The 13,249-nt window shown below is 42.5% G+C and overlaps 1 protein-coding gene across 1 annotated transcript in view; it reads left to right on the top strand.

The window, feature by feature from the left end:
- The window catches only part of ncoa1 (nuclear receptor coactivator 1), a 99,783-nt gene that overhangs the window by 58,954 nt on the left and 27,580 nt on the right, over positions 1-13,249 (top strand). The window contains exon 4 of the mRNA XM_083790807.1: positions 9,936-10,102. Coding sequence (XP_083646933.1) covers positions 9,936-10,102 — 167 coding nt within the window. The remainder of the gene's footprint in view (positions 1-9,935; positions 10,103-13,249) is intronic.

The following is a 13,249-nucleotide window of genomic DNA, read 5'->3' as shown; positions in this document are numbered from 1 at the left end:
AACCAGTTTAATTTCAAGGACCCCCAGTTTGACTCTAGCATTCTCAACCCGTTTAATTTCAAGGACCCCCAGTTTGACATGCATTAGTCTACAGACTCTTATTTAATGGCATTTCTATCTCTGGGACCCCCAATTTATATTGTAAAATCAATGCTAATTTAACTCTGAGAGCGTACAAATGGAACCAAATGGAGCCGCTAGGGTCCATTTAGTTCCATTTGTACACTCTCTGAGTTACAGACCCATAAGGTTCCATTTGGTTCCTAACTATCATTTAGCTGGGTACCCCCTGGAACTCCCTCAAGTGCCCCTGGGGGTCCCCGGACCCCACTTTGGGAACCACTGCCATAGAGTTGTAAAGGAGCTCACTGCGCTATAATGTAGCAGCCTCTTAGGGAGAGCTTCCATGGGGCTGGACTGGCGTTACTAGCCTCCACGCCGGCTGCGTCAGCATGTCTTGCACCGAACACAGCTTTGTTCACGCTGCCGTGATATTATGCTCGTCGCGAAACACACTGAAGCAGCCGTAGTGTGTAAACCAGCATCAGTCCAGACTCCAGGCAGCCCCATATGGAACCTGTCACTCCGCTGTGCTGTACACAACTATATGCTTTTATCTATGCTTTTCATCCGTTTTTAAATCTAAATGTCTCATCCACGGGACAAAAGCGATATAAACGGCTTCTTCATTGAATGAATTTGACTATGTTGTTGTCTGCTCTTTGCTGACTGCACGCAATGAGCTAAAGGCTGCTTGGTGCACCGTTGTATCCGGTCCGACTGGCTGAAACACGTCCCGTAAGAAACGTTCCGGGGTGAAAAAACTGACGGACGTGCGCATGCAATGAAATATTTCATATATAGTCAGCTCGTGATTTCGATACACTGTATCGAACGTCAATTTCGATTCGATTTCGATACGTATCGAGAATCGTGACAGCCTTAATTGATGATCAAGAATTTCCCATTTTGTAGAACAATGTATTGCTTCTTTCATTGTCAAAGTCATAAGAACTTGGATTATGTATGCATTCAGCGGCTGCAGTATGTGAGGATAAAGATCATTAGCGCTCGTATCATAATCCACTCTATGGCTACATAATAGAATTTTCCAATAAGACGGCAAATCGTTTATATTAGTTTCCTACCTGCTGCATATGGTCCAAACATGCCTCACCTCCTGACCTGTTAGTTTTCTGTGGTCAGTTGTTCACTGCACTGGGAGGTACCTCCCACTCAGTTGTTTGTCCTCTGCCTGGCTCAAATTTCAAACACTACACCCCACTCACGATGAATAGTCTTTAGTTGACCACTTGAAAGGGATGAATCCCTGAAGTAGGAAGTATTGAAGTAGGATGTATTTTAACCACTTAAACCCTATATACTTTGATGACCAGGGTCGCCCATGATTCTATACTTAGTCCCTACCTTTTTGGCCACTACAACATATGTGACCAGTGCCAGTGGTTTAATATACAAGGGGGCCATGGTCATTTTTCAGTTCTTTACATATTATGAAACTGCACACTGTAACCTTTCATATGATGTATTGCTATGAAATTGGGGGGGAAATGAAGAAGATATGACCATTTGAAACTTGTTGAATTGGAAACCTGAAAGTAAAGAATTAGCCCATCTAAGATTTCAGCAGTGATCTATGACTTTAGGGGGCGCTGTTTTCCCTTCATTCCTCCATTAGCAGTGTTGCCATGTCTGCTTATTATAATTAGTTGGCCTTGTTTCTAAAGAAAAATAATGCATAGGCCTACTGTACCAATTTTATAATCATTTATAACATGTTACTAAAAATGTATTTGACAAAAATAAAGTGTAGTTGATTATTTGGGCTTGTTTTTAAAGTGTAGTTGATTATGGAGAGTTGGTAACCAAGTGGACCCTTATTAGATCAGGCCTATGTAAATGTTCCAGATGAGTAGCCTACAAATAAAATAGCTATATTAGCCTGTTATTATTATTTGTCTGCAGAAAATAATGTATGCCAGCCTTGCCAGGGTCCAGGGACAAGATTTGTATTGTTGTAGATCGGCTATTTTCGCTTATTTTGGGCTTGTTTTCATATACCGGGTTGCTTATTTCTCAGAACCTGGCAACCCCGCAATAGCTTTTTAGCTACGTTTAGCATTATATTGATATCAATCCTGTAGCTAGAACAAGTACATATCGCGCTATATTACATATCGATGTGATCTGCGTTATTATGACCTTAATTTTCATGGCAGGTACATTCCAAAGTAACTAATAATAGCCACGTTATGGTGACATAATGTTACAATGTTTACAATGTTTACATTGTCTTCTTCTTCTGCTATTGGAAACAGGAAGCATGTTCCATTGTTCTGATTCACCAGTGCCCCCATCTGGAACATTAGCTTTAGGCGGACCGAAAATAAACACACTTTTTACAAAATACGATGGTTAATACTTCTTTCTCTGCTATTTCTGTTAGCCAGTTAGTAAAAGACTAGTATTATCTTCAAAAACGATTGTGTACAAAAAAGCGGATTTTAGCGGAATTTGCATACTTTGAAAGGAAAGCTGATTTTCTGATTAGCATTGGTTAGCATTGCTTAACCCAATTGTTAAAACATTAGACATAGTGACTTGTTTAAGCAATTGCAACGACTTAATGACACTAAAACGACTTTCTGATGGAATAAAAACATTCTTTAACATTCCAACTGTGTTAAAAACGAAAACCACCAAAAAAAGAAATTAATTGTATTTTCATCTATAACTGTATATCAACTGTGCCGACTTGTGGTTGAAATCACTGGCACTGGTCACATATGTCTTCACAGAAAATGTTTTTCAGTTCCCCCGATGTGCACCTATGATGACATGCCCAGAAGAGGGACAATAGGGTTCATGTGTTGAAAACAGTATTTTGTGTCATTATATACTGTAGTGTAGGCAGCACTATACAGTACATGCACAGCCCACTCAGTGAAACAAGCAACTGCTCACTTCTCACCGCCACAGCACCTAAGGTCAGGTGCTAAGTGACTGATTGACAGACAATACCAATGTTTGGTTGTGCAACAGTGTTGTTGTATTTCCACTGTGGCTAAGTTGGCAACATGAAACGGATATACAGATATCCATCTCTCAAGGTTGGAAGGCATCGAGTAGCCTTCTGAAGATTTTATTTGTGTGTGTGTGTGTGTGTGTGTGTGTGTGTGTGCGTGTGCGCGTGTGTGCGTGCATGTGTGTGCACATGTGTGTGCACATGTGTGCGCGCGTACAGTGGGGGTGTCCACTTCGAGGCCTAGTTGAATCTGGCCCACAAACACAGCCCAGCTAGCAGTTTCTACAGCAACCTCACACAGCCACTGACCTGCGCAAGCACACTCTATTTCTCTCTCTCTTTCTCATGTTCAGTGCGCCTGCGTGTTCAAGCTATGCAATGCGCTGACCTACTTTTCCTTGTTGTTGTCTCCCACACACACGGACAGGGATATATACACATAGTGCTAAACATACATCAGGCCGTAAGTCACACATGCACTCAGTGACTCCCGCTGTTGGACTCACACCATAATAACGGCATGTACTCATAGGCTTGTTCTTGCACACCGCAGGAGTGCGGCAAACAGGCGAATATTATCAAACAGGCAAATATTATCATCGCTCAATTTCTCACGTTTCCTCTCACCCACTCGACTCACTCCCGTGCTTCCCTGGTCTAACCCATGCGTTGACACGTAGCTCTGTCGCTCCACCATCTTCCTGTAGAGGTTATCAGAGTGGATGGCACTCCCTCCCCACTCTCATAGCCTACACACAGGAACACATACACTAAACAACCTTATCTAGACCTCTACACAGTCAAATCAAATCACTGGTGGTAATTTAACTTGTACGCTGTGCAAATGGAACAAAAACCATGTACACTTTCAGAGGTAAATTAACACTCAGTGTAGTCTCCCATTTTGAAGATAAATACACAAATCTTTGGACCAAATCATCATAAACACATTTCTGGGTGTATAAAGCTCAACAATAAAAAAAGTACTGCACACTGCCCACTTGCACGAATTGAACATTTTGTATTGCAAAATCTATTTTTGTGCTCCACTCACATCCCTCTCTAAAGCACATATTTCAATTAGAGGAGATGACCCTCAATACCATGAAGCTTATTAAGGCATAGGTTAAATACCACTTTACAGTATGTTAAGTTATATTGCTGCAATTGTGGTTTCGCTAGTTGCCAATACATGAAAATGTGTGTATTGGCAACATTTCGGTCACACATGACCTTCCTCAGGCATGGGTGTATAAAGCTAGCAGTAATGCACTAGGGATGGGATGTGTGGTCCATGGTATAATCTGTGTAATGTTAACTTAACCTCTGGGTGCACAACCTCTGGGTGTGATGCGTACAGGCATCTCATTTTCTCTCAGTTGCTGGTATGAAGTAAGATTTTACAGTGGGATTTGCCACATTTATAACTTGCAATTTATACCAGACATTCTGTGTCTCCCGATATGTGCACAGTGCACACCCATATACCTCGCACATACAAATGGGGTAATTAGATGGATCTCCCGGTTAGCCTCAGGTACTCAGCCTTATGACACGATTCAAAGGCAAGGTGAAAGGCAAGGTGGTGTGTGTGTGTGTGTGTGTGTGTGTGGGGTTGTGTGTGGTTCCTGTTCAAAGCAGGACAACTGAAAAAGCCTAGTCCTAGTTCATTACATAGAGGTTTTGGTTTTAACCCATTCTGGGAAGGACCCCTCTTGGTGTTCTAACCCTTCTGGACTGGAACCCCTTTTGGGGTTCTGTACAGTATGAGTATTATGGTATTTAAAACATTGTTTTTAAATAGCAGCATCAAGGCGTTTTTAGAATCGGCCTCTGTCCAAAATGGGTTGAAGCCCCAGATTCAACATGATTTCTGTAAGGGGTGGCCATCTGGAGACATTTTATTAATCGGTTAGTTAGGCCTTGCCGTGCCATTTTACCCATTAATAAGAATATCGGACCAGATGTCAGAGCATGGGAAAAAATAATCAACCTCACGTAATGTCAATCACGTTGCACACTGCCGCCAAATATTACGTCTGTATAAAAAGTATTCGGACCGGGGTCGATTTAATCCGTTTTCGCAGTTGTCTTTCACATAGCTAGACATGGTCTTTCACCCTTTGAACAGCAATTTACAGTAAGCAAGAGCAAAAAAAAACATGGTAATACATCAAATACATAAAAATAGTCATCATGAATCATACGTAAGCTAAGAACCTAACAGTAGAATGTCTATATAATGAGACTATGCGTATACACTATAAAGTGCTACTGTATGTCTACATAAGTTGAGCCTATGCATACACCTGTAGGTTGTTGAGGCTAAGGCAAGTGCTACAGCAAGTGCTATGTACTAAAATGGAGTCTGAAGAGGTGGGTTTTCAGACTACGGCAGAAGTGAGGAGATGAGTGAGTCTGCAGTTCTGATTGTTATGGGAAGTGCATTCCATAGTTTTGGAGCCAGAAAGGAGAAGAGTTTGGGACGTGTGGAGCGTTGTCCCAGATATTTTAGCGAAGGTACTTCCAGCCTCCCTGCGTCGGCTGATTCGTGTGCACGGGAGGGTCTGTAGGGTCCAATCAGACTTGCAAGATATGGGGGTGCCATTCCTTTGGTTGCTTTTAAGGCTAGCATCAGATTTTTGTACTCTGTGTGGGCGGCGACCGGGAGCTAATGGAGGGAGCGGAGAAAGGGGGAGACGTGAGAATTTTGGCTGGTTGAAGACCAGGTGAGCTGCGGCATTTTCGATCAATTGGCTAGTTAGCTCCTGCATGGGGCAGGACGTAGCTGGGAAGAAGAGAAGCTGGGTTCAGCTTGAGGTGGTGAGAAGACATCCGCTGTGAGATGTCAACCAGGCATGCAGTGATGCGTTCTTCCACCTGAGTAGCAGAGGTGGGGAAGGATAGAAACAGTTGAGTGTCATCAGCGTAGCAGTGATATGCTAGAGAGATATTCTCTTCTGCAATTTATTCTATATGACATGTCATATAATTATCACAGGGAATGCCCTATTTGCCCTAGTTATAACATACTAGTCCTTACCCGTTCTGAATATATGAACAGCAAATTATGTTCAGTGTGGGGAATTGTTTACAGATGGTCTTGGTAAGTTGGGTTGGGCACAAAAGTGGATATGGATATGTTGCTGGGTGTCCAAGCGATAACGAAATTAGGTCAAAATTCCGCTAAATATGACGTAAATTAAATCATGATGTATGATGATAAGAGTGCCCCTCACTTCACACAGGTGTGATTTTTCTTTAATAAAGTGATATGAGGTGAGGTAGGGGCAGGCAATATGACAAAATATTATATCACAATATCTTTTCAGAAATTATCACAATATTGATATTCATCTGGATATCATATTTTTTATATAATCTATATAATCAATTAGTTTTTATACTGATAGACTATTAGTTTGCTATGCAGATAGATAGATAGATAGATAGATAGATAGATAGATAGATAGTCAATTCATTTTATGAATGGATGGACAGACAGACTATCCGTTTTTATCTTGCTGTTCTATCATGTGAGTGTGACATTTAGTGCAGAGGCTACTCGATGGTGAATTAGTAATGTAACATTCTCCTTGGCTTTGACTGCTTCAGTTCAGAAGCGTTGCATTTAGAGTTATGGACCTGAGCTAGGCACTGACTAATATATCCAGCCAGGTCGGTCATTCATATTGCGCTGCGCACAAGCTTTTAGCGAGGTGCTAGCAAGGGTTGTTTTGGTATATCAATCAATCCGTCCACTCCAAGTGCGTGCGCACGTGCACTCTTTACGTGCGCGGCTGCAAGCTGTTTCACCCACGTTTGGTTAAAAGTTATATCAAGTGATGTTTTAACATTACAAACTTTCTAAATAACTTTAGTATTCAACGTGTCGGGGTCCTAGCAACTCCTTCTGTCTTCTGTACTACCCTGCTGCGTTCGCTCCGCTGCTGAGTGCTGACAGGGAAGAGAACTGAGCAGCAACACAGGGAGGGGAGGGGCGGTGGGAGCAAAGGGACAGATCTTCAAATGAACACCTCATTGACCCTCGTTGTTAGCTTGTAGCTCTGCTCTTTTTGGCGAACGACACCGCCGTTCAGAAATATAAATTTAGGTATAGAACCGCGACTATAGAATGTGCACTTGCTGTAGACAGAGACTTGTCTTTATCACGATTGAATGGTCAAATCCTGTAGTCGCACCTGTGCTACAAATCTAATTTTACAACTCACACGGTGATATTTTTAGTCGCAAATGCGAGTACCTAGTCGCACTGTCGAGCCCTGGGAATAGCTGTAGTATGCGTCTGAGTTGTTTTCCCCGTGTGGTCAGATGCCTGCCTGGGGGCGGTGTGAAAAAGGGTAGGTGCATTGAGGGGGTTGGAAATATCCCGCTCACTGTGAAGGCCGTAGTACTGTAAATATGACATGAATATGAATGCAAAGTAGTGGTTGATGTGTGGACAGGCTAGCTGTTGCTGTTGTGCATGGTGAGATGTGTGCAAACGGTGTAGTTTAGCAGGAGAAGACGGCCAAAGGATGCAACACACACACACAGTCAGCGGCGCCAAATTGTATAGGGCACTCGTTGTTGTGTTGCGGCGGTAGCTAGAGGAAGCATGCCAGTGGGGTAGCGGTGAGAACGGTGGCCTGTGATGCAGGTGTCGCTAAGGGGCGGAGGTGTGTGAGGGTGCGAGGTTAATTCACTAATAAATTCATTATTAATCATTAATGTGTCAAATCGAAAAAAGGGCTTCGTTACGCCCTCCATATTCATATGGTCAATGCCTGTGTGAAAAGTGGGAGCGATTGGTGCAGGCAATGAGGAGATACGGCGGTGTTTCTGACACACACACACTCACACAGACATTGTTAGAATTATAGTATGATGATATGTCTTTATATCTCCCATCTCCTCACTTGGTTTGCCAACAAGCCGCATTTGAAAACAAACGCCCGCGCACACACACACACACAGCAGTGGAGGAATGCAGAGTGAGAGAGAAACAGAGGGGAAAGAGATAGAAAAACAGGGCGACATGCATCTAATCACTTCTAGTGAAGCAGGGACCCACTGTGTACCTACATTCAACTTTAAAAAAATAATGATCGGATCATTTAACATAGAATAAATTGGAGGAGAGAATCTCTCTCTCTCAAATAACGAGCAAGATTGATACAATAATCGGCGTGTTGCGTGCGCTGCTACCTATTTTGACACCCACTCTGCTTTTCATAAAGTCCCCAGCATTTAGAAACTGACGGATGCTAACTTGCATATGTTGGGTAATTAGCATATAGCGTATATACCATACCATATATGGTCATGCCTGGGGTGACTAACTACCGGTAACTAACTGACGGGAAATGAACTTTTTCACACACACACACACACACACACACACACACACACACACACACACACACACACACACACACACACAGCAGTGGAGGAATGCAGAGTGAGAGAGAAACAGAGGGGAAAGAGATAGAAAAACAGGGCGACATGCATCTAATCACTGTGACCTGCAATAAAAACTTTATTAGTACAGTAAGAGACAGACAGGAGAGAGAAAACATGCAACACAGACCATGAGCTGAATTTGAACCCATCATGATGTAATTTGGTCTATGTATTTCATGGTACTCACACTAACCATAGATGTTTTATCTAGTGATGCACCGAGTATTCGGCCGCAGAAGATATTCTGCCGAAAATGGCTAAAAATGCATTTTCGGCCTATTCGGTTTCGGCCCTAAAAGGCCGGAAATATATCACTGAATATTGTATGCAATTAATGCATTCAAAAGCGCTGAATAAATGTTTTATGGACCCATAATAGTGATTATTATTTAAGTTAGGTTTTGCCATAATCATGTATTTTGCCATAATCGGGTAGATTTAAGGTGCGGCCATGACAGCATTGGTAGGAAAAAATATATAGAATATTAATCATATTCGGTTTTCGGCCAACTCTTTCCTATATTTGGTATTCGGTTTCGGCCAAGAATTTCCCTTTCGGTGCATCCCTAGTTTTATCCAAACTTTGGACCACCAGAGAGAAAACATGCTAACATTCCTTCCACAGTCCACTGAGAAGGTCCACCCAAGGTTTTAACCACTTTCACCCTGGTGTCCCTAATTTGGGACACACCAGGGTGTCCAAGTACAGTTGTAACTCATGTCTGTTTTACTAAGAAGAGAAGGTTTAAGTGGTTATGCTACTGTTTAGTGTTTACCTCTGCTGCCCAAATATCGGAGACCACAGGATTTTCCAACAGCGTCACATATTTCAGAATATATGAAGATAAGATAAACCTACAGTAATTCTTCTACGGAAAATGTGGGTGGTTCAAGAACCCGCAGTATGTTATACTGTAAGCAGAGGTACTGTAAAATAGAAAGACTAAAAGTTATACATCTATAACCAAGAACAAAAAAGTTTAATACAGTACACTGCTCCACTTTGTACTTTCATTTAATATTAACAGAGGTTTCTGGAATTTGAGATGAGGGCAAGCATGTGTCAAGAAGCTACTGAAAAAGAGTACTACAAGTCAGCTGAAGTAAGACCTTTTAGAATGTATTAATACATTAGCTGGTAGTTCCTTCCACACATACAGTATATATATATATATATATATATATATACACACACACACACACACACACACACACACACACACACACACACACACACACACACACACAATCTCTTTCTCTCTCTGCATGATCCTCTTTTATAGCATTAATTATTGAGACACTCCACTGTCCAGTCCACATCTTCTCTTCCGTCATTGCCACCTTTCATTCCTCCATGCCCTCATCTTGTCCTCAACATTTAATGACACTGTTTACCGATGCCTCTCTTGTGTGTTGCATTGCATAGCGTGGAGAAGCGGAGGCGGGAGCTGGAATGCCGCTACATCGAGGAGCTGGCCGACCTGCTTTCAGCCAACATGGGTGACATCGCCAGCCTCAACGTCAAGCCAGACAAGTGCCACATACTCAAGAGCACGGTGGACCAGATCCAACAGATCAAACGCCGTGAGCAGGGTAAGAAACACACACACACACACACACACACACACACACACACACACACACACACACACACACACACACACACACACACACACACACACACACACACACACACACACACACACGATTACAACAGTTTGTTTACCCACTAGCCACTACTATGACAACATTGTGTTATTTTCACATTTTCCTTATGTTGACCGTAACTCTTGCCGCCATCCATGCGTTACAGGACCAAATCTCATAAAATGAAATCCAGAAATACGCATTTAGCAAGCATTTTTGATGGTCCTAGTGCTGCTCACACAACATGATTCTGGCCCTGCTTGGGAGTCATATGGCATCATCACACGTTGTGTGTCTTTAGCAGGATTCTTTCAGATTGCTGTTAGGCTTTGCAAACAACAGTATATGATGGCAAACATTTGATCAGGAGATGAGGTAAATGTTAACATTATGACACCTCCGATGGAATCTGTGATCACCTCATATTGAACACGCGGCAATGACGACAGGAGCTGAAATTGTTCATTGTTTCATTCTAATGTCATTGTCGCTGATAACAATTTATCAGCGACACTGAAATGTCATGTATGTTTTGGTGTACAATTAGTGTTAGTCCACACAATCTCCCATTCATCAGACATAAGTACACACACGCACGCACGCACGCACACACAAACACACCTCCTTAGGTGGCTTACTCTTTTTCTTTTGTCTGATTTGAATCACAGAGGTCTTTACACCTAGCAACACTTACTTAACAGTAGACACTTCTGGTCCCATTTTCATCAGTGCCTTACCCCTATTTCTTTACCTTTTAAAAAAAAAAAACATTTTAAAATTGGTCAACTAGCCGCACGTTGTGAGGATCGGCTATTTGAAATATTCAAAAATGATTGTCAAAATAAGAAATAAAATAAATAAATAAATAAAATCACACCCGTGTGAAGTGTGTGGGGTTCCCGGGGGGGGGGGGGGGGGGGGGTTCCAGACCCACAGGATCGCACCCAGGGTGCCGGCCCGGTTCCGGCGAGCCGCCCCGCGTCCGAAACAGTAGAGAAACGACAGTTACCATGTAGGGGTCCCCAGGGGTGTGAAGTCAAAGAAGTTTAGGGGAACGGGTTAATGCACTGGTGAAAATAGGGCCCTTTGTGTATGATGTGCAGTGTGCACACCCACATACCGCGCACATACAAATGGTGTAAAGGGATGGATGCCGCAGGTATTCAGCCTTAGTTATTCCACTTGCTCACTAAAGCTATTGAACAAATGTATGTCTTGCAGAGTGCAACTTGATGGTTATTTCACAGCTTAGTATAAATCAGGCTGTTTTTTTGTTGCTGTTTTTTAAGATTTGTTTTGGGGCTTTTCTGCCTTTATTTTGGATAGTAGTAGAGAGAGACAGGAAACAGGAGGAGAGAAAGACAGGGAGTGACACACAGCAAAGGTCTTCAGGCTGGGGAATTGAACCTGCCACACGCTGTCAGGCTGCATTAGAGCCTATACGTTGTGCCTTTAACGCTAGGCCATCGGTGCTGATGTCAGGCTGATGTTTTTACAGTGCAGGACTCTGAGAGGCAAGATGTCTACAAATGGGTCTGTTCGACTCCGTCTGTTCTTTTTGTCTGGGGCTAGTCTCGTAAACCACTGTACGCCAAATTATTTGTGCCTGCTGCCAGTACTAGGCCAAGGAAGTACCTCCATTCACTTATGTTGTATATATATTTTTTTAATATGTAATTTTATTTTATATATTGGATGTGAATGGAAGTATAATTTGATGCTGTGTGGAGATCAGCCAAAGTAATGGACATTTCATATTCTGACAACTCACGTTAACTAGTACCCATAGTATGCACCCTCAGTCTCTGTCTGCTAGTAATGTGGATCTGATTGGCCGCACCTCTGACACCCAGACCCAGCCCCTTACCTTGGATGCATGCATCATATGAATGGAGTCGCCAGAGTATGGCGCATGGCGCCCAAGCCCCCAGTGAGGCTCTCCAACGTTGAAGCACTCTGTCCTAGTGGTAAGAGGTGGGACTGCAGGCGGACCCGTGGATTTATGACGAGGAAACAGCTGGGAAACAGCCGTGCAGCTGGGCTTTAACATTGAGCGCCCGTTTGCACTTCCGCATTTTGGACACCAAATTTGTGTCCAAATTAAAAAAATGCGGAAGTAGACGGTTCTACTGGGTGCTTCAAAACGCCACTGAGCAACTTCCACTGAAATGAATAGCTTTAGTCTCTGTCCCTTTATTACTCTATGGTGGCGCCTGGAGAGTGAGTAATGTTGGTCCTCCATCCTCTGTTGTGTGAGTCAAGTCACAGTTGAGCGTGTTTTCTCCGTGTAAACATTGGGCTGTCGTGTGTCGACCTCCAGCAGCTACAAACGCTCCATTCTTATCTCAGCATTACTTCTACCTCTGTCTTTTGAAGATCATCCATGCCTTAACCCATTTTGGGCGGGAACCCCTTTTGGTGTTTCAAGCATTCTGTTATACTTTAGCTATTGAAAAATAGCTCTACAAGCTAGATACAAACAGATCTACAAGCTTGTAGGTCTGCTATTTTTGAAAAATCGTAAAAATGCGGCACACATCTTTGAATAGGTTACTATATATTCTTTCAGAGCAAACGTTTTTTTTTGTGGTTAGTGGTTAGTTGTTACTGTAGATGAGCTAAAAAGGACACAATAACTGTGGTGCAGGTCATATATATTTTTTTTTTACAATTTACTTTTTTATTTTTATTATCTCATTCAACAGATGAACAGAATGAGTGATTTCGAAAACACAAAAAAGTACATTTTAACCATAATTGTTACAAAACCCCAACATAGTCCTACATTACATGTGAGGACAAATGCACACCAAATTGCACGCTTACGTGCATAAAACTTTCTCCTGGGTTAGATTGGGGTCGCGAGTCAATGGCAGCATTATTTTGTGGTCGGGGGCTGAATAGTTTGGGAATTCATGATGTAGGTGACAGCATGGCTGTGTGTGTTCTGTGGGGAAGAGGAGGAAGCGTTATTTATGATCCCGTTGATATCTTTACTACAGCTTTTATGTGGGTTATTTTCAAATCAGAGTCGCAAACAATCTAAAGTGTTGGTTGAACTTGAAAGTGAGCAGCCCTAAAGTAGGCAACCCT

The sequence above is a fragment of the Protomyctophum parallelum genome (genome assembly GCF_964188405.1).
Source record: "Protomyctophum parallelum genome assembly, chromosome: 19".
NCBI lineage: Eukaryota > Metazoa > Chordata > Actinopteri > Myctophiformes > Myctophidae > Protomyctophum > Protomyctophum parallelum.
The sequence above is the reverse complement of the archived record's forward strand: the minus strand, read 5'-3'. Positions and strand labels throughout refer to the sequence as shown.